This window comes from Sphaerodactylus townsendi, linkage group LG01, assembly GCF_021028975.2.
Source record: "Sphaerodactylus townsendi isolate TG3544 linkage group LG01, MPM_Stown_v2.3, whole genome shotgun sequence".
Classification (NCBI taxonomy): Eukaryota; Metazoa; Chordata; class Lepidosauria; order Squamata; family Sphaerodactylidae; genus Sphaerodactylus; species Sphaerodactylus townsendi.
The window spans coordinates 139980518-140003464 of NC_059425.1; the positions used below are offsets into that span (position 1 = coordinate 139980518).

At 39.2% G+C, this 22947-nt stretch overlaps 1 protein-coding gene across 4 annotated transcripts in view; it reads right to left on the reverse strand.

Moving 5' to 3' along the window:
• Window positions 1-22947, reverse strand: part of MYO6 (myosin VI) — a 125086-nt gene that overhangs the window by 71191 nt on the left and 30948 nt on the right. For all 4 annotated transcript variants that reach the window (XR_007244411.1, XM_048495609.1, XM_048495588.1 and 1 more), the window contains exons 2-10: window positions 21513-21645; window positions 14693-14762; window positions 12286-12359; window positions 11282-11411; window positions 10231-10336; window positions 8316-8371; window positions 5329-5426; window positions 3809-3973; window positions 1401-1481 (exon numbers count right to left, since the gene is read on the reverse strand). Coding sequence is in view for 3 of the 4 variants with exons in the window: in XM_048495609.1 (XP_048351566.1) it covers window positions 1401-1481; window positions 3809-3973; window positions 5329-5426; window positions 8316-8371; window positions 10231-10336; window positions 11282-11411; window positions 12286-12359; window positions 14693-14762; window positions 21513-21629 (897 nt within the window). In the remaining variant the exon portion in view is untranslated. The remainder of the gene's footprint in view (window positions 1-1400; window positions 1482-3808; window positions 3974-5328; window positions 5427-8315; window positions 8372-10230; window positions 10337-11281; window positions 11412-12285; window positions 12360-14692; window positions 14763-21512; window positions 21646-22947) is intronic.

Genomic DNA, 22947 nt, shown 5'->3' on the forward strand with positions numbered 1-22947 from the left:
TGAGACATTGTGCTCCTCGACAAGACACAGAAGACAAAGTTTGCTGTCATCTGAGTGAAGAATTTTTACTCCACATGATGTACATTTCCAGGCTATATTCAGAGGTCATTTGGTTTCTTATTTTTTAAAATACTGTTCCTCAGAAAAATACTGGGCTACAGGAAAGTAAACTGTACTGCTTTCCTTAGAAAAGGAAGGCAAAGTCCAGAAGATAAAAACTCTTGAGTGGGTGACTAAATTTATGCTGATTTTCCTCAGAAGGAGCATCAAGGAAAGAAAACCTCCCTTGGCAGCAGCAAAGAGCCTCCCACACAACTGAGCACGGGGGGGGGGGGGAGGAAAAGTGGGCACCCTCTGCTTTCCTGGAGCTTTCAAAAACCTCTTCATGGTTGGCCTTGTGCATATGCAGAACACAATGACACTGTTCAGATAACACAATAATGAACCTGTGTTTACATGAGTCAAGTTTAAGCTATTATCAGTATATAACCATCTAGCCTATGCTGGAAGCAGTGCAAGCTAGCCCACTAAATTCAGACCAGTTTCTAATTATCTCACGGAATAGCTCATACTTTGGGGGTAGTCCCAGGAGCCACAGAACAATGACAGGTGAGTTCAGGGCTCACTGTTTGGCTGCATCCAGACAAGGACTATATTTGTGTGAACTGCTGCCTACCTATGGGCACTATATACATAGGGCTACAGCAGCCCTTTTTCATAGTTCCAGACAGGAACAACCACTGTGGTGCATACACAACTCCCATTGGAAGTGATCAGTCTCACCATGACTAGTTGCAGGTCAGGAATGAGCCTTCTATCCTTCTCCATAGATCTTATTGCAGCAATTGATTTCTATAGATAAACTTCACTTAGTTAAATGTCAGTGACAAAATAAGAGATGAAAGTATTTATTTATTATTCTGCAGGGGAATTTATTTATTATTTTGTGTCTGTAATTATCAAGCCAAACAATAATCCAATGAGATGTTCAATTCCAGGCAAACTTTTCTAGTTGACAAGGATGCCAAAGTTCTAGTTCTAGTTCAGGCAAATAGGGGGGAAAAACCCAAGTCAGTCAAGTTGGGTTCATTGAATAAAAACGCACAGCTCAAAACACTCCCCTCAGTCAAGAGATCCTTGTATACTACCAGTGAATATATGCTTCCCAGAGCACCTGCAGAGCTGTGCTATTAGGTGATGGGTGCCAGTTTTCAAAATTCTCATCATTTGTTCAGAAGAATAGTAGTATAGGGCTTTCATCCCTTTCCCCAGATAGGGATAAACTATCAAACCTTCTTAAACACAAATAGTTCTATATGGGCCACATTTTAGATGCAGCCATTATGCCAGATGAAGCTACACCTACTATGCAAAGCTTTAATATTAGATATATATCTTACCTCAGGACTTTTGCGATTCTGCAAAATTTGCTTATCTGTTTCTTTGGTAGCAAAGTATCGAGTGCAGCCGCGATTTAAATACTATTGATAGAAAGATAAAGAATGTGTGCTTAGACTCCATTGTACAGGAAACTAAAAAAAAAGAAAAGAATTATCTTGTTCCTCAACACAACGATAGCATGGAAAGTAGCTATAAGTTTTAGTCCTATACAATGGTAGCTTTTACTTAACTATTTTAAAACACAGATTCAGCATTTAATAAACCACCTAGCACAATTGACGTATTAAAATATTCATATATAGGATATTTTTGGTAGAGTTTGGAACAGCACATCGCTTAAAATTCTTAACCCAAGGAAATTCATAACCATATAATTTTAAAAAGGGTCAGCAGCATACATTAGCACTATGCGGTAGCAATGAGTTAAAGAAGATCCCAATTAATGATGAAAGTAAGTCTGTCGACACTTTTTGTATCACACTTGTATCATGTCTAGTGCTGAAATATGCTTAAGTAAAAAAAAGACACGATTAACAAACAGAATGCATCAAAGACACTGTACAGATTTTAAGAACAAATTACTCTCAATGTGATGTTATGCAAGAAGCATGAAAATCCATTGCTTATGCGGAGTTCTAACTAGATAGAAGCTATATACGCTGGTATCATAACCTCTAAAGATACACCTGGTTTTGTCTACTGAAGGCAACATTACAGTTCATTCACACCATTGTATTGCTTTAGTGCATCAGGAATAAATAACCACATGAGCAACATGACAGGAAATATGAGAACTACAACAACATCATTAAAACACCTCTTGTGATCTGAGTGTTCCTAAAATTTACTTGAACCTTTTTACAGCTCCAAGGTATGTTCTTCACTTTCTTAGTCTATTAATATTATGAGTGGGAGGAATTAAAAAGTAACAGACTTTTACTCAGATGTCAGTAATAATGACTTCATAATGTTCATTTTGAGTAAAAGCTCACCTCAATTCCAACCTTCCCTCTTATGCCAACTATATCAAAATTATGGCTTGGATCCACCCTAGCATTTCCATGCATGCAATGAGAGCAGTAATTTTTGCCAAAAATGCCCTCTGAAATGCTGCTCTTGGAGGGAAACAAATTGGGTCAACCACAGGAAAGAGGAACTGGCAAAAACTACCACCCATCATGCCAAAAAAATTCTAGGCAGTATCCAAGGCTACGTCTTTTCCCATTATATTTTATTGATGTTGTTTTAATTGTGTTTTAATTGTTTTTAACTTACGTAAGCTGCCTAGAGACACTAGTATGAGGTAGAGTATAAATACTTCTAAATAATTAAATACCTAATTCAAGTGAAGAAGGTCAACAGAACAAAATTAGCACCCAATTCCACTAACGGGTAAATCCAGTGTTTTCCTTACACTGGATCCATAAGCCTCCCTTCAATCTAAGATGTCTCACTTATCAGAAAGAAGCCACTGGATCCAACCCAACTTTTGGGATGAAATTGTCCAACTACATTCAATTTACCAGATGCTGCATCAGCACACACTGGGGGAGGGGGGGGGAGTAATTTTAAAGCTGATTTTAAAAAAAACTTTCCAAAAAATTTGCAGAAGTTTTACATAATCATTCCTTATTAGCACACTTTAGTGGAACTCCCTTTAGAAATGAAGTCCTCTGAAGTCCTCCAGCACCTGCACTAGTACTCCATTCCCTTCTGGGCATAAGTTAAGGAAAAGATTCAAAACCAAAACATGGAAGAGACTTCCTCCTCTGCAAAGCCCACCTACAATTTCAAAGGTCTGCTGAAAATGCACTATGGTACAAGCAATGCCAGTAACAATTGTTCAAAAAAGTAGAGCTAGACATTACATCCTGTAACTTTTAGACATTCTTACCCATATGGTTTCTTCAATTTCTTCCTCTACCAATAGCTAACAAGGAGGAGGAAGGAGGATATGATCTCATAACATGGCCCAGTCTGCATGACAGGCTGCCATTTTTGGTGGGAGACCCATATCATCCTTAACAATAAAATTCTGCACATGGATGGGCCTTCTTGGAGAAGCTTGTTCTGCTTCTAGTTTCAAATCCTAAGCACTGACTTGTTTAGGGCTGAATTTTCAAATGTATTTTAGTTGTCTTTGGTGTATGAGGCTATGCCTTTGAAGACATGAATTTTCATTTTTTTTATTGTTGTATGTTAGACTACAAACTATGCTAAGAATAGGAGAGAAACAAAATAAATACTTAACAAGTTTGAAAAGATGTAAACTTATCAGTCTGAATAATTGTAAAGTACCAGAAACTCAATTCAACTACTCTCCTGGTAGAGCAGGCAGCAACTTAATATGACATTTTTGAAGAAGCAAGAATGGGGGTGCATAATAGACAGAGAGAAATCTACTCACCCTGAAATTATCTGGTGAACTTAAATACAATTTCTCTCTTATACCTTCAGGGGCTCCAGCACAAAGCCTATAAAATATATGGTAATTCCTTTCTTCCTTGCCTTGGACACAGATTCTTGATTTCTCCAGCAAATAATGTGACACAAACCCACCAACCACTGAATTCTAAAAGAAAAATCAAAAGTTATTTTTGTGAAGAGGAAAAACTCAGTTCAGGGCTTCAAAATGGGTGTATGTTGAAGACTGAACTGTACTGACTTCTTCATTACAAATCAGACAGAAGCATTCCACCTAGTCTCAAATTTTACAGAACATAACAAATATTTTGCAGGTCTCCTTTAGGTTTGTGTTTCATAAACTCAATTGCCAGGAACTATTTTCAGTTTTGCCTTTGCAAGATGTTCACTATGATAAGGACAGATCCAGACAAATTGCTAAAAAGAACTCAGGTAAATAGCAAATCTGGAAGCTTATGTTATGTCTGGAAGCTGACAAAGTATGTAAGATTGGTAAAAAATTGAGTAATTAAAAAATTAATGACATGAAGTTTTCTGTCTTTGTGATTCTTTCCTATAAATCTCTTATCCAATTGCAAAAGAAACAGAATTGCAGGAGTCCTGGCTTTAAAATAATCTGTCATAAATCTGAAAAATACTATCCACTAAAATGCCTATTCAATCTAGAGAATCCCAGATCAAAAAGATCGCTTGTAATTAGAAACTTCCTTGTGGAAATACCTGGATTGGAAATCACAACAAATGAAACAAAGCTATTAAAGAACAACCCTGTGAAGCTAATGACATGCACTAAGATTGATACACAGCAGTAAAAATCCTATAGTCTCTTGGTTCCAAGGAATCATAATCATAATTGTTATAATTAAATAAAAATATTTTTAAAAACCAGGACCAATCTCTTCTAGTCATAGCAGTCAACAGAAGAAGCAAATAACTGAGATCAGTTCTAAAGAAAACGTGGTTTGGCAATCAAAACGTATTGGACATCCCACATATATATATATATATGTGGATATGGATAGCCAAGCAGTGTGAAATATATATATATATATATATTTGCCATACAGAATTTATATGCCCATACCTATTGTCTTCCCATCTTGCAGTTATTATGATAAATCTTGATCAATAAACATTCCACAGTGTTTAAATGGTTAACTGATGCCTACACAGCCATTTCTAGAACAGCCTGATGGCTATGTAGGTCCACTTTTGCTTGCTATAGATGCAAAATTGCCGCTTTTCAAACATGGAAGATGGATAGCCAAGCAGCATGATTGGGAAAAGCTACTGTGAATTATTTCACTTAATATATCCTGCCTTCCAGGATAAATAAGTTTCCAAAACAGCTAACAATGATAACCTGAATGATAACAATTTGACTGATACTGTGATCTGTACAGGCTCAGTAGAAAGGACAAACCCCCATGGAACAGAAAATGATCACCTCAATAAATTCACAATACATACTGATATGTCTACCACATAGCAAATGAACAATACCTTTTCATTGAAATGAATTTCCACAAATTTTCCAAAGCGACTACTATTGTTGTTACGAACAGTCTTTGCATTTCCAAAAGCTTCTAAAAGTGGATTGGCTATAGAAGAGAAAGAAAACAAAAACTAATATAAATGTTCAGTTCTAAACAGCAATGGGAGGCTATTTTCTAATTTTTAAGGAAAAGATAATGAATAGTTTTTTAAAAATCACTTTTCAAATCACTTGAATAAAAATATTTTTTGTTGGTTTAAGAAGATATAGAGCTGTTTAATGCATTCCAGTGAGGATACGGTCTTGGCTTTTGTCGGACTACCACATTCCATGCCACAAAGAACACTACCTTTTGGAAGCATTCCATTAAACAGCATGAAATTCTGCTTCAGAGTCAGAAATCTTGCAAGGTATGCTCGGTCCCTTTGATGCTACTGATCTTGGCATCCCAGCCACAGGTACCTCCTGCAAGTTCTTCCACATTAAGTTGCTACACAGAACCATAAATTTTAACTATACCATAAATAAATTAGACATTTTCCTAATGATACAATAGACAAAATGTTTGTATTGGTTGATCAGAACTAACTCCCATCCATCATTCTCTGGTTTGGTAGCACCTTCAGAATTTACTACCTGGCTATTTTTCCAAGAGAAAGGACCTAGAATTGTAGGTTTTCTCCGTTTAACACAGTGGTACATGTTCTGTCTTCATATTTTTTTGTTGTCTGAACAAAGCTGAATATTGAGCTGACTGACTTGTTTTCTCAGTAACATTAAAGTGGCATTAAAACATTCAGTAACAACTGAAGAACTACCTCCCTTCTTCAAGTGCAGCCTGAGAACTAATAAAATATGCAAAGCTTGTAATTTAGGTTAAGCTTAGACCTCTACGGACTGACTACCCCAGATTTTCCAATATAGCATTCAAGAAAAATCCTCAGGAAATAAAATTAGTGTTAGATTTTTCTTTAATTTCACATAGGGTTGCCAGCCTCAAGTTGGAAAATACCTAAAGATTTTGGGAGGTAGAGAGTGAAGTTTGGGGAGGGAGGGACATCAATGCACAACCTTCCAAAGTGGCCACTTTCTCCAGGCAAGCTGATCTCTATTGCCTGGGATCAGTTGTAATACCATGATATCTCCAGCCATCACCTGGAGGTTGGCAACCCAAATTCCATAGGCTGTTTACATGAGTGTCAAGCATGAGAGCTGAACTGATGCACACGCTAAATAAGGTATAGAATACGGCAGTGGTGGCGAGCTTACGGCACTCCAGATGTTCATGGACTACAATTGGCCATGCTGGCAGGGGCTGATGGGAATTGTAGTCCATGAACATCTGGAGTGCCATAGGTTCACCACCACGGGTATAGGGCCATAGATAATGAGGAAGCTTTAAATACAAAAAGTTTACTTTAACTAAGAGTCCCATCTGGGGGGGGGGGCATGAAGCCACTGGTGCAAGTGCCTTCCCCAGGCCACTTACCCCACCAGAGGGGTAAAGCCACCAGCATGCAGCTGCTACCAGTCTCCCCTAGTGCTGGAACATGGTGTGGGACTCTGTGCGAGCGTCCTAGTGCCCCTACTTGCACAGTGGAGATGGGCCAGGGCCAGGGGCAGGGCCAGGGGAGGAGCTGCCATTAGTTGGCTTCCTCATGGCCAATCACTGGTTTAAGTGGGGAATCTGGACTCAGTCATGTAAGTAGCCCCACAGAGGCTTCTTGGCAGCGGGGAGGCTATTTTGTTTTACCGACTTGCCCAGGCCACCGGAAAGCCTCTTGGGGAGCAGAAGCACCACTGTCACCCACCTTGCTGCTTGAATGGGGCTGCCCATTACCCAATGCTATGATGGTCTTGACAAAGTTTAAGACCTTAATCTGGCCCTATCAGGTGTACAAAAGTCAGTGGGGGGGGGGGAAACCCTACAATCCTGCCCAACATATTTTAACTCAAATGTGTGAGCCATTCAAGCAGGTACATTTCCTCTTTTTATACAGTAGACTGCCCCCAAACTGATCCTGTAAATGTTGCAATTGCAAAACAAATCCAGCCACCAGCCTAACAAAGATCAGATGCGCACATTCTTGTCAAACTAAGTTGTGCAGCAATGCAAGCGAAGGCTACATTCTTCTTAATCAGTTGCCCTCCAAGCATGGCTTTCAAATAAGCATTGATCAAATTAAGGACACGATCACTAGCGCTTCTTACAATCCGCAAATTCTAAGGAAACCTCCACATGATGCGAGTACGTGAATCTCATGAAAAGACACAAATATCAGTCACACAGAAACAAAGCTTTATAGATTACATAATGCTTCCAAAACTGGCTATGTGTCAGCCAGTGAACTGGCCATGTGTAACAGCACATGAATCGACCTGCCGGTTCAGCCTTGTTTTGACAGTGGCCATACGCCCTTGTCAATCTCAGAGGCAAGGCACAACAACTGAGAACCTTCTTCTGTTGTCTATCCTTAGCCTGTAGCATACAAAAGGCATAGTGCCTATGAACATGGAGGTTCCACTTAGCCAGAAGAGTGGGTGTGAATATGACTGGTCTGAACTACTTCAGTCATGGTAACTGAAGACAGAGTTCTACAATTAAACTATCTTTTATCTTACATCAAAACCTATATATTCTTCATTCAGTACCTTTAATACTCTTGTGGGGGTAAGGAAGTAGTGGACATTGCATTAGAAAGCTACTTGTCCTTCTGTTTCTAAGTTAAAATCTTAAAAGCTGAGAAAGAGCAAGAATGATGATGACCAGTACTGAGCCAAATTTAAGACCCTTTCCCTCCACCCGCTGGCCACATCTAATTGAACAGTTTACAGAGATTTTATTTTAATAGTATTTACAGAAAACAAATTCTTGATGCCTATTCCCAACACTTCCATCACCATTTTCTGACGAATAAAAATATCAAGTTCCATATATCAAGTAATCCAGAATTTATACTGAAAGTCTTTTGCTTTGTTTAGTACAACACAGTACCTTCTACAATTCTGTCATCAATGTCCTGCCCACTACCATAGGATTCAGTCAAATACCTGTGAAAAAATATATACAGTTTGTCAGATTTTACTACGGCTTTATACCTATACACTGCTCTGCTTAAAAGCAAAGGCATTTCAACAGCATAATTTTATGCATGTAATACAAGGAGTGAAAATGGGCAAATACAAATACAAAAGTTGGCTCAACAGTTGTTAAAAATTCACAAATTTTATGCTGTTTTATGTTTTTATCATATTTTATTTTATAGCATGTACACTCAATAAATGAAGCACATATCTATATGCACGTTCAGTCAGATAAAAGTGTCAGATAGTCTAAAGCAGTGGCATTCACTCTGCAGTTCACAACATTAACCAAAAAAGGTGTATAGCTACTGCATGCTCTGTTCGCCAAACACTGGGGTTTCCCACACGTCATTACTGTCCATTGTGTGTCCATACTGCCGGGGGGGGGGGTGTCTTTTGTGCATCTGTTTACTCCCTCTAATAATCATTTCAATCCTTTTTTGCTGTTTCTTTGCAGGGTGGGGGGTTACAAGAACTTTAAAACTATAGAAAAGATAAACCAACGCATGCATGGGCACACAACTGAAAAAATAACATGCATGGAAAAACCTCTCATCTACAATAATATACATTTATATAAAATATTTAACAATAACCTTTTTAATTACATGAGCACCTCAAACCACATAGGCTTGTTTCTCTCTACCCCTGCTGAAACTTAGCCAGTTCTTGTGTATCAGGAGTGAGGGGGGGGGGGGTTCCTTCTTTGACTTCTTGCTTTATGCTCTCCATGAGGTACAGTAGCAGCGCAAGCTAGAAAGTGAGAAATGCAGAAAATCTGGAGGGGGGAGGGGCAGAAAAGCCTGGAGGACAGTAAGCTGGCCATGAACACAGTGGAGTAAAACCATCATCACCACATTGCAGCCAGCTTGCTTATTTCTTGAGTCGCTTCAGGTTGACATCAGTGGTTTTACCTTCCCTTCACTGTGGCCAGTTTGCTCTCTTCGCAGCCCTGCTTGGACTCTGGAATGATGGTGCAGATGCTGTGAAGAAGGGCGGTGGGGATTGTTGGAAATGGCAGACACTTTACTTCCAATTCAAGCATAGGGCTTGCGGCTCATGGAGGCTTGCAGCTTATCCATCCTCCAGTCCCTCCAGCAGCAGCTGTTTCAAGGTACAAGTGAACCACCAACCACAAGTCCTAACATACAATGGATTTGCCCACTTTTCTGAAGCATGAAATAGGTGCTAATGGGGATGCAGTGCTCAGAAGGGCAACAGTTGGCACATTGAACAGGCACATGGTGCCTCTAAGCTACTGACTGTCACTATGAGGCTTGATACAAATATTCATATTTGACATTTGGGATTGAAAACAATATCCTCCTCAAAGAAGAATCTCAGACACAAGACTTTTGGTTGACTGTTTCTTTAGTTCTTATAATGACAGCCAGGGTATTGCAGTAACCAAAACACCAATCATGGACTACAGAATCTTGGGTTAAACATAATGGTCATTTCTCATTTGTGTGCTTGGGCCAGTCATTATTTCATAGCCTAACCAAATTCACAGAGATATCATGAAGATAAGTTGGCATAAAACTGTGTGTCCTGTTCCTGGAGAAAACGTCAATGTACAAAGTGTGTGCTCATAAAATGAGAGATGCCAGTAAATGTTTAAGATACTTCCCCACCAAAGAATTCCTCAGGAAACCCCTAGCATACAAAGCTCCACATGTATATCAAATCCTATGCACAACTGTCTCTTTGATCTGCATACAGGTCACATTACATGATTTTTTTTCATGGATTCAAGAGTTTGAAAAGATATTACATAACCGCAATATTCTAATCAGTGGAAATATTTACAACAGAAAGGCACAAACCGTAAAACAAATTTAGTGTTTTCCGTCTTGCCAGCTCCTGATTCTCCAGACACAATGATTGACTGACTCATCTTGAGCACTTTCATGTCACGAAATGCTTTATCAGCTGAGGTAAACATGTAGGAGGCCATTAAATGGATTTGGAGGAGCATAAAACAGATCAATGTTTTCATTAGCTTTTCAAGCACTATGTAATATACTTATATAAGCATCATTTCAAGTAATGAAACAAAAGTGTTTCCTTTTAAATTATTCAGAATTACATATTTCCTGCCTGAAGAAGTAAATGCACAATAAACAATGCCACAAGGGTCAGAAAACAACAGAAAGTTCTGAGAATACACCAACAAACACTGCTAGAATGGAAGAGTGACTGAATACTTCACTTTACAAATATTGCTTTTAGGATTTAAGTACTACATTGCTGAAAATATTAGTAAACTGTAGATAGTGTCACAAAAATATTGCAGGGCTTTCCACATTGGAAAACCACTACAGCAGAAATTTTGTTAACCAGCACTTGAATGTCCAGAACCTTCAGTCAACTGCATCAACCAGACAGCAGGTCCTTTCAGCCCCCATGCCCTTTCATTTTCAAACATGTGTGCATCCCACTTCCACCTCTCCAGTCAGCCAGTTTGATGCTCCCAGCTACTGGTGGACTTCCAACAGCCAGTGCTGTCAGGTAATATTATCCTTAATTGCCTCTTTCCCCCTCAGCTTGTCTGAAGCTGTTGGGAGTCAGTTTTGCTGGTTCACTTGTCTGTCTGCAGTGTTCTATGGCTGAGGAAGAGAATCCTGCCTGGCATGGAGACAGCTGCCATGGTAGTCCCAATGGGGGCTGGGGGTTGATCACTTAATTCCTTTGGGCAGGAGGTCAGAGTAGTGAGTCGCATATGCTGTACATCTGATTCTCCATTCTCCATGATAATCAAGTTTTAGTCCATCTGTTTTACGTATCTTTAGGAAAAGCATGAAATTAAATTTCTAATATCAAAACACAGATAACCAAGTACAATTTTTTTTCCCAAAAGGCAGACAGAGTACCTACCAATCGCATAGACATGAGGTGGCAATGTTCCAAGTGATCGACCTTGATATTTTTTAATAGCATCTGAAGAATAAAGTTTAGGTATGTCAAAGTAAGGATTCACTGCTATCAGGATATTGGCGACATACGTCTGGAAAAAAAAAAGATGAACTTCCAAGATCATATTGAAGTGAGATAAACAATTAACTTTGTATCAAGTTTGTCCATGACCTCACAACATTTGTGCACTACCTGAAGTCTAAAAACTACAAGAATTTAAAGTAACCTAGAATTTGGAGCCATTTCTAGTCCAGTTACCTTTAACAAGTTCAGCTATCAAAACTACGCTAAACAATTAAGAAATTAAACAAAAACCTCACTGAATCAATTTGAAACCTGAAAGCAAATGGTTCATTGCAAACAAACTATGATTTAAGAACTGCATCAACATGGGAACATAACATAACTGCATATCAGTTTCTGCCACTCCTTTTAAAACTTTCTTCCTTCTATTTCACAGCTGTCATTTGCCACAGCAGATGGCAAGGACTCAGTGTAATTTAGTCAGAATTCATTACATACAATCAGGCAATCTGATAGCTACATAAAAGATTAAGACAGTCATCCGAGCTAGAAAGTGTCAGAGGTGGCATGTGCTTAGTTTGCACAAAAGAGAAAGAGAAAGACATCCGTCCTCCCTCTTACTGTGCCTAACTGTCAAAGGCATTTGCCTACAGGGATCAGCACTGGATAGATATTTTACATACTTGTACGATGTGCATGTAGTGAAAGTATACACATGAAACATAAATAGGTGACTAAACTAATTCCAATAAATGAGTATGGATGAAGTGGATGATTCATGGTACTACAGCAGCGAAAAAAGGAAAGGAAAACAAAGATAGTTGCCCAAACATTCAAGATGTTTTACAATACGATGTTTTATAATACGACATTCAAGATGTTTTACAATACGACATTCTAAGTATTAACACAATACTTACATAAATTAGCACAATACTTACATAAATTCTGTCTTTACTGTATCGAACTTTTATATTGTGTAGGAGTGTGGCTTCATTTAAATACATTAGAGAACCTACAATTAAAAAATGTTTTAAAAAAAGTAACACTTCTACTTGAGTTTTATCAATGAAAAAGCACTTCTAAAATGTGAAGGAAAGCCACCAACCTACCACTTGATCAGCATGATAAATCAGACATAGCAATAGATGAAATAGTTCAGTTCACATGAAAAACCTCAATGAGAGTTAGTAACAAATGCCAATATTGCTGTTGCCACCACAATTTTAAAAGCACTGCATACAGGAGCACATTTATGTTTCAAATGGCAGACGAACAGAATTAAACAAGGCTGCTTGTGGTTTTATTTGAAGCATATACCTGAGGAACATATAGTATTGTTTGAATGCTGGAGGACTTGCAGAGGCAAATCAAGGAACACCTGCTAGAGTAATGCTAGGGAATCAGCACTGTTGGATGCTGCTAGTAATAATAACCAGTACCTAATTCTCAATATGGTAAAAAATTGCAAGTCAATAAAGCTATCTTCTACAGTCATATATTGAGAAGAGGTAAACTCCCTTCTTTACCAAAATACACTTAATTAAAAAAAAAAGATTGATGGGGAGTTGACATTCTCCCAAATGGCAAATGCTGACTGTAATCCCATGAGATCACAGTCACTTCTGTGGAATTGCCTGGCAACTAGTGCACTGAAGCCTTGGCCTAGGCAGTCCTATCAACAGTGGCTGGAACAGAAACACAAAATAGTGAGTGAGACAAAGAAAAAGAAGTAGAACTGAGAGTGTAAAAATGTGTGACAGTGGGAGTGGAAAATAGAGAGAACTAAACTAGGGGCAGGAGGGCAAAAGTTTCCAATGAGACAGAAAGGAAAATCAGGGTTGTGTGGAGAAAATGCAACAAGCAAACCTTGGAGAGGGTAGTTCTAACAAGAAAAGAAATCCTTGTGGTAGAAGCCTGGGGGACAGTGAGAAATAAAAATGGTGGGATAGGTGGATAAATGCCTACACACAGAAAAAAGTGGATAAACGCCAAAAATAGAAAAAGTGGGAAATGTCATGGGGGGGGGAACACCAAGAGCGTGGGAGGGAGGGAGAACCTGGAAGCCTAAAAAAAGAGAAGGTGGGGGTTGTGTGGAGTGACTAGATTTTTTCTCCAATGTAAGTTCTTGGGAGTTCCCAGCTTGTTCTACTTTAACATCAAAGCACAGTACAATGCTTAAAATTACTTCTTAAGCAGGCTCTCTTCTGTTCCAAGTAGTAGTCCAGTCAAAACATAACACAAATCTGTTTTTCTCCCCTCAGAGATCCTAGTATGCTAGATCTTCCCATTTTTCCCCAAACTTGAGTGCTGCCTTATCCAATAGCTCAATTGTACCAAACTGTACCAAAGCCATTACTGTACATCTGCATTTAAAATCAAGAGTTATATTGTAGTACTTTATAGATTACTAATAAATAAATTGTGCCGCAGAGAAAGTTGTTTGCAAACACTCTTTTGCTGAACTAAAATATAGAATAACAAATACATAGTTTCTTGCAGGCCTGTTCATGCAGTACCCTCTCTACAATCCCTACATTCAGTGATCCAGGGGATAGGTCTTCGGTTCACAATCAGATGCCACTTTATGCACAGTCTGGATTCCATGTTTAGAAGAACACAATCCTTCTTTCAGATAGGATTTGATTTAGATGTTACAGCAACACAAAGAAAACAAGTAAGATCCCATGACCAGTTCTTGATCTTGCTTGAAATCTCTATGGCCCCTTCTGCACAGGTCAAATACAGCGCTGTGCAAACGGTGTAAATAACACCGGTGTCACCCTGATCTGTTCACACAGCCAGCCCTCCCATCAACAGGAAGCACACTGGCAGGGCCATGAGACTTCGCAAAGCGGTGTGCTGGGTTTTTTTGTTGGCCACTCATTTCTGCGTAGCTACGCAGGAATGCACCCATGTACCCCCAAAGCCACGTTGACATACCCTGAGGCCCCGATAGGACCCTATGTGCCTGTGTAGCTATGCAGACATGAACCGGAAGTTTTAAAAACCGCAAGTGCGGCAGGAGCACAAGCGCATCCTGCCCGAGCATTGACCCAGCGCTGGTTGCATAGTGCTGCTTTTGGAAAGAACCGCTAGCGAATCAGCAATACCCCATTTTGGGGGAAACAGAGTGATGCAGCTTTGTTGCAGCAACAGTGGCTTTCCAAAGTGCTCTCCCAAAACGATATATTTACTGTCCTTAAACCACTGGTTTTGGCCTGTGCGGAATGGGCCTATGTGTGGCAAAAAAAAGTAGTATTTCAACAGCCTTTATGAATATTCTGAAAAAATTAGAGATCTGAAAATGGAAATAATTCCCAGACCAACTTTACATCTTTCACTTACAGTTATCCTCCACATCCTTCTTGCTGTCTTCCTCTGCAGGAAATACTTGGTTGATAGCAGCGAGAAATGTCTATCATTTGAAGGGAAAAAAAGGTTTGTATTCAACCAAGCAAAATAAAATATTTTACAGAAAAGAATAAGATTGTAAAACAAAATATTTTTTAAAAAGTTTGTTCTTGGTCAGTTTTATTGACAAGTTTTTTTTCATAATGGACACAGACAAAACCTTACTACTCCAATTGTCAGGCAATTTGGAGGAGCGTTTAATCTAATTTCACGTTTGCTGAGTTTTGAAGAGTGCAACTTCTGTTTTAACTTAAGAGCTAGTCATGTTAGACCTGCTGCAGGACTGAATGGGAGCCCAGAAGCACTTTTAAAACTAAAAAAAAAAGATACCAGCCTAACTTTCATTAATCAGAACTCAATGTACTGTCGAAGGCTTTCACGGCCAGAATTACAGAAGGTTATGGGTAGATATTGTGGGTTTTCCGGGTTGTATGGCCGTGTTCCAGTAGTATTTTCTCCTGACATTTTGCCTGCATCTGTGGCTGATCCTCTGAAGATGCCAGCCACAGATGCAGGCAAAACGTCAGGAGGAAATACTGCTGGAACATGGCCATACAACTGGCAAAACGCACAACATCCTAATCAGAACTCACTTCAAGTGAATAAAATGAACATCTATCATGCCTTGGAAACCCTGTCAGGGACTGTTATAAGTCAGCTGTGACTTTACAGCAATCAGGACACTGAATTGATTAAAAGAAACAAAATATTTATTTACAGAACAAACAAGCTGGATAGGAAAGAAAAGAGTTAAACCTAGGTGCCTTACTTACTCAGGCACCTTTCAAACTGCCTATATAATCTGGTTGAGCAGCAGGTTGCTGACAGATTCAGATACAACAGGTAATTTTTTTTTAACCGTTCAGACAATGCTGCTCGCATACGATCAGCATCGCAGGGCTCTGCTATTTATAATGAAACTGCTTCCTCTCGTTTTCAGTTCTTCCTTGTGCTTCTGTATTGCTCCAGTGTGCTGTCTGAACTACCTGGAGCACTTCCAAAAGGATCACTATTTTTTCATGCCTTTTTCTGCCTTTTTTTTTCAGGATTCCAAGATTTGTGATATTTTACCATAGTAGCACCATGGACATGTCAGATGAGCTGACAAAAAAAGTGAGGGAAAGGGTGGGAGAACAATAGCAGTGCTGCTGGAACTGGCCAGAGCACTTTAGAGACAGCACACATATATGAACTGAAATGAATTGTATGAACACCCATATCTGCATTGTTTTACTTGGAAATGGGCCAACAATGGATGACATCTGGTTTAGAACTGTATCTGAAAGGGTCTCAGACGGGATTCTAGACTGTTCTACAAGAAGTCTAAGAGAATCACTCTGTAGACAGACAAACCCCTTTTAGAAAAAAAGGGTACTCCCCTGCAGAGTCCTGTCTAGCTAGACCCTGATGCCCTGCCAGATCTTTTCTTTCTTTCATCTTCATACACAAGACATTGTAGTATTCCAACATTTAATGTGCCACTGTACTTCTATTTAATTTTGATAGTTCTGTCTTCAAAGTTCACTGAGAGTTTAAGGTGATTACTTTTCACAAGTTCTCTGGAATGAGCAGGGAACGTAGGTGACCAAAGGAGTGAGCGGTTGACTACAAGCTCGCCTTACTACTAAACTAAGACAAAATTTGTAAATGCCCAGATCTAAAGACGTGTGGGTACTGTCTTCTGAAATGGCTCATCAGAGTGAACCTTCGTTCACTCTATTTAGGAAGGCACATAAGACTTATTTTAGAGAGCATGAACTATTTTCACAAATATGACTGCGGTTTTTATATGCTATTCTATCTTAGTCAATTTCTATGCTATTTTGGTGGTCACACAACTAGTTGCTCCGTTGTCTAAAGTCCAAGGAGATAAAGCAGGATATAAAAACTGGAATGTATCCTGTCTGAATAGTACTACTCCACTGAGCAAATTTTGAAAAAGGCTGCTTACACGCCTTTTTAATAAATACTAATGTGCAGGAGTACATGTGTGTTTAGGAAGGTAGACTAGTCCACATCCGCACTAAGATGGATCATTGCACGTGTCAAACCAAACAGAATATGCAAAAAACATGGCAGAAAACTCAACTCTGCAAGCAAACTGGAGCCACTAAACCAATTTGTATTTTATAAAAGCAAAACACTATCTATGTATTATATATTAGATAGCACTGCCATATGTTTGAGACTAAAACCCTTAAAGAGGATCAGTTTTAACCAGAAGAAAGAGGATTTAGACGGACTCTTAACTCATAATAAGCTGTAGAGACAGTCAATCCAGCAACCTTTGTATATTTACCCCACTTTTACTTGGCACCTAAATTAGATCTCTACTGTATCAATTTTTATACATACATATAAACTTAGACACATTTCTGTACCACAGTTATAAAAGCATCTAATAGTGCTATAAACAAGTGTGCTCGGGATCCTGGAGGGATATACAAAAATTATATGTGTTAATGAGCAGAAGGCAAAATTGAGGTGTTTAGTTAAATGTTTTGGCAACAGTTTGCTTTTACGTGAAACTCTGGAACCCAAGGTCACAGACTGCATGAGCTTTTTTCTTCATGATTTCTGATATCTGGTGTGCAAGTCTGCAGTAATTTGTCTAATGTAATGTATGTGGTATTAAATTATAGTCATCAACATAATTACATTGTTAGACGTGCAGGTGATGCCTGATAAAAAAAGATCTGACCATGGCTTTTAAGAGGCAGCCATTTCCCTAAGATACAAGCAGGTAGTACAGAAAATGGATTCACAGTTATATGAACTAGTGATTTTATTGAAGTTCTCAGAATTATTATTTATAGTTTACCCTTCTCACCAAGGCTCAAGGCAGATTACAAAGCGCAACACAAAGCAATCAAAAGGATGGGGCACCCAATAAGCAATGTAATAAGATTTGGACTACAGAAATCTAAACCAAGCAAAAATCCAAGACAAAGTGAAAATATTAATGCAACATGTTGAACAACACAGAACTTACACAACAGGATAATACATGCAACCAAACACCATCAGATAATTGACTATCAAAAAGTTCATATCCCAAAAATCTTGTTGGTCTCTCAGGTGCTCCTGGACTCAGGTGCTAGCTGTTCTACTGCAGACCAACACGGCTACACTCTGAAACTATTCAGATCACTGGGTGCTCATCAGAACTCTGTTAGTTCTGTGACTATTTAGGAACAACAACCCTTGCAAAAATTCCTATTCCTTTGAGGGTCCCAAGAAATCAGATGGCTCTCCTTTATTTATTTATAGAATATCCCTGTGAAATATTTCCTCAAAAACACTTCCTTGAAGGCTATTTTTAAGATATTGAAGCACAGTCTGAAACATGTTTCCCTTCTTACAGAAAAGAATGAGATACATAGGTTAACTGGCACTTCCCCAAGCAAAAAGCACCAACTTCCTTATTGTTCTCTCTCTTATAAATTTACTCAGTTTCCTTGGGAGAAGGAAATCTGCTGTAGAACCTCCTGACCTGCCACTAAGTATTTCCTTCACCCAGAAAGAGATGTCAGATTTATGTAGGACTTTTCATACAATGCAAGTTTAGGAATCGCAAACTTTCTTTTATCCATTCATAGATTCTTCATCATCCATCCGCCACCCCCACTTTTGAGGTTGGTTAACAAGGTTGGCTGAAGTTTTGTTTCTTTTCATATGAAATTTAATGGCACTCTTGGTCAACCAACAAACAGAAAAACAATTTTCATGCATTGATGTTAGAATACCACCAGTCCTGTTCTGTGTTTCTGGCACAATAATAAAACAAAGTTATCCCTTTAAAGACCTTAAATACTTGTAGAATTGGCACAGAGTCAGGAGACCTTTTTCCTTCAAAGTAGTATTATGTACATTGTCACTGGTGCAAAAATTTGTTTCTTGTTCAAATGTTAAGGGCACTTGTAAGACAAAACTTTTCCTTCCAGTTTATTAGTTTTTGCTTTACAGAGAAAGATGGGGGAAGAGGAGAACAATTGGAAATAGTGACAAAGGGGGAAAATAATTAAAATCAGGCCACAAGTCCCTTCTAAATACTACCGTCTTTCCCCGAAAATAAGACAGCGTCTTATATTAATTTTTGCTCCCAAAGATGCACTATGTCTTATTTTCAGGGGATGTCTTATTTTTCCGCTCCACAGCTACATGCTCTGGTCGATGGGCATGCTTCCAAACAAAAACTTTGCGACATCTTACTTTCGGGGGGATGCTTTATATTTAGCACTTCAGCAAAACCTCTACTACGTCTTAGTTTCAGGGGATGTCTTATTTTCAGGGAAACATGGTAGGTGTGGTAAAATAGCACGATGCCAACCTATGGCTAAATGTGTAACCCTGAAATTGCATTAGAAAGTAATAACTCAGCACTTTAAAAGAAAAATGAAAAGACTGAAAAATACCCTTTAGGAAGAAAGTCATCTGGATTTGGAGAGTGAATGCCAAAAATGGAAGGGGAAAGCAGTGTAGATTAGTTAAAAACTAAAAACAATCTTCCAGAGCACCAGCTAACTTAAATTGTTAAAATTAACTACTCCTTTTTAGCAATTTGTGCTGCTGGCAGGCAGGGTGTGGTCAGGTCCAGTCTCGCAGGGTCAAACAGGTGGCAGGCAACAGCGGAATCAGGGAATGGTCCAATGGGTCAGGGCAGGCGGCAGGCAAAAGTGTAGCCAGAAGTCAGTCCAATGGGTCAGGGTTGCATGGGCAGACACCCCCAGGTCCAGAGAACAGGAATCCAAGTAGGAAGGCAGACTGGGAGCTGTAGTGAACACAGGAAGATCCAGCAGGAAGTGCACTCACTGCACCAAAGCAAAAGCAGGCTCAAGGCAGGGCTTATATGGAGAGGCTTGATTGCTGCAGCAGAGATTCTGCAAGGAGTTAGTCTTCCTCTGATGCAGGCTCTGCTATTGTGCCATACCTGGCAGAGAAACTAGTACTCTTCCTTTGACTCTGTAGCTCCTGCCACTGTCTCCACCTCCTTTGCACAGCTGGCTCATCACAAGGCTCCATGGAGAACTGTGCAGGTTCTCTCAGCCACATGGTATCAGGTGAGGAAGGGCTGGTGGCTGGTGGCTCTGCTGCCTGAAATTCCTCACGAGCAGCCTCCTCTGGCTTAACAGTGCAGTCAACTTCTGCTTCCTCATGAGGAGCAACTTCTGGGTGCCCGGCATTGGCAGGTTCTGGGTCTGAGTCCTCCGAGTCCAGGTCACTGTCCACAGGCTGGCCCGTGACACAATTATAACTCACCTCCAGCTACACTCTAAATTCAGAATTGCAGCCAAACATGACAGTTGCATGTCTACTTCCCCCTCATAGCCTAAACTTTCAACATGCTTCTGTCACTATTCTCTCAGTGGCAACCAGTGCTCTAGGGTAGACAATGAAGCTGTGATGTCAAAACCAGGTAGCACAGGATTTGTTTGGGGGGATCCATTTCAGTGGGATTAATGTATGATAGTCAATCCTTTTGGATTTTGTAGTCTTGGGGAATTTTTGTGTGTGTGTGTGACTTACTGCCCCAGAACACTCCTGTTCCTCAGCAGCCAGAATGTGTTCCGTTTTGGCCCAGGAACTGAATCTGGTTTTTTTTGTTTCCAGCAAGACAAACCAAAATCCAAACGAATTCACAAATTGCTCAGAATCCTTCATATGGGTTTTGTATTCCATACTTTTGGAACTGTGTGCTGAGTTGGTGTGATCTACAGATATATAAGGGGGAATGCAAAGATCTAGACATGGTGGCATAAAAGTGAAAACTGAGGAGAAATTTCCCTGCAGTGGTTCATCAAGTATAAATGGGGTCTCTGCTGTCCTCCCTGCCCCAACTGGCAGCTAACAGGCAGGTAGATATTAAATACATGCAGGTTTCATTACCTGTCCCAGCTTATGAAAAGCAATTTTTGTCACTTAAGATTCTCACCAAATTGGCTTTTCTTACAGCTAGACAACAAAAGGGGTACAGATTCAACAGTGTTAGTTAGTACTGAGTTGAAAGGCAGCTAGTGATGTAGTTGCCATGTTCAGCAGGAATCAGACCTTTATTAATGCAGAATCTTGAGCTTAATTTTTTCAAGAAGCTCCCACAAAATAAATGTGACATTTGCTAATATGCTTATGGAGACAATCACTGATGACTAAATTATTACCCTGAAATGAGAAGACACTCTGAAATGCTTTAAACACACTATAACATGTCTTGCTAATAGAGTTGTCTTATTTTATAACACCAAATGAAGTTATCACATTTAATTAAGGGACAACCACAATAACTGTTTCGTCCTTATGGTTTTATGTGGCCTGCAGTCAAACTGTGTCTGATAAGGCACTGAAAGAAGATAAAAAGAGACTTTGGAAATCTTTGCTAAATCGTTTCTCAAACAAGCCTCTTACAAGCTAATCCATGCTTGTAGGCATGTTTACACGGAGGGTGCTTAAACATGGTTATTTAGGATTTTATTTTCATTCATTTTCTTTGGAGGTGATTGGAAAGCATGTGAGGTCAAGGACCTCCTAGCATGAAGGTTGATTTGTGATGTCTGCACATTTTCAGAGAGAGAGCCATGTAAAAGTTTAATAAAAGATCAAGCTACAGAAAATAAAAAAGAAGGATCAAGTAGATTCATGTTTTGTAGATAAATGAACATATCATATTCAACTAGACATCCAAAAACACATGATGACAATCTATCTGTCAAAGAAATATGTTTCTTAAAAGGACTAGTCACTTTTTAGAGAATCCTACCTTGCCCTTTTGAGTTAAAGGCTCAATCGTTAAGGAGTCAGGACCAATATCCACAATAAGTCCCATCTGAAACCCATCAGTTGGATGTGGAGCCCAAACAGGCTTCCCATCCTCCATTTTGAAGAAGTATTGCCTGTAAAGAGAAGAAATAGCTGTAAGTAAATCTATTCTGCAAAATGGAATTGTCCTCATAGAATTTTAGGTTTTATCCCTCTTCCAATTATTTAGATTATAGATAATTTTTTGCTACAGATATGCAACGAAGTCATTCCCTTACCAGGAAACATTTATTACGACTACATAATATATTGCAGTGATAGGTATTATTGTGGTAATGGGTTACATTCTAGGGCAGTAGTGGCGAACCTATGGCACTCCAGATGTTCATGAACTACAATTCCCATCAGACCCTGCCAACATGGCCAATTGGCCAGTTGGCCATGCTGGCAGGGGCTGATGGGAATTGTAGTCCATGAACATCTGGAGTGCCATAGGTTCGCCACCATCTGGAGTGCCATAGGTTCTAGGGCTAAAAAATTGTTCATGCAGTAGAGTTAGGAGCAGAATGACTTGCAGCATAATGGCATAGATGTACTGTCAAATAGTAGCAGTGACATACATACATACATACATACATACATACATACATACATACATACATACATACATACATACATACATACATACATACATACATACATACATACATACGTGGAAAGCTTACAGAATGCTGTGCACCATTTTCCACACTTACCATAACAAAGGATGGGTACAATGTATGGATTGATTGGATAGACTTAGAGCAAATGACATATGGAAACTGTAAATGTGTACAAAAAGATGGAGCGCAATGACTTTCAATCCCTTCATTCGAATATTTACCTTCCCCATTCAAATCTCGATACAGTAAGCAGGCGTGTTTCCTGCTCATGTGTTTAAGAATGTATGAAAATATCATATAAGAGAAACAGAATTCTGAGGCAATCTCATTGTCTTATCAAGGAGCTATTTTGTAGCATTTTATCAATGTGAATCTTTAACATGGAATGATGGCAAAATACAAGGGAATGGTCAGCACTGTGGCAAACTGTGCATGGTGCAACCATTATAGAGTTCTAGAAATTTCCCTCCTTAAACTATGCCTGAGTAATAAAATAGAGAAAACAATAAGTCCAGAATGTTTTTATTAAGAGACTTATACGCGACCTTTCCTTCTGGTTCATTGTAGTTCACAATAACATCTAATAATTTCTAGTTAAGACCCAGAATAAAATAAATCCCAAACAAGGGAATAGAGGTGGAGAAAGGATGCTCATCACACATACCAGGCAGCCAAAACTAGATTTTTTTAAAAAACCCATATATTAGGCAACAGTTATGCAGCTGTAAACAGAATAATGAACCTAAGAAGGAAGACTTAAACATACTAACAAGC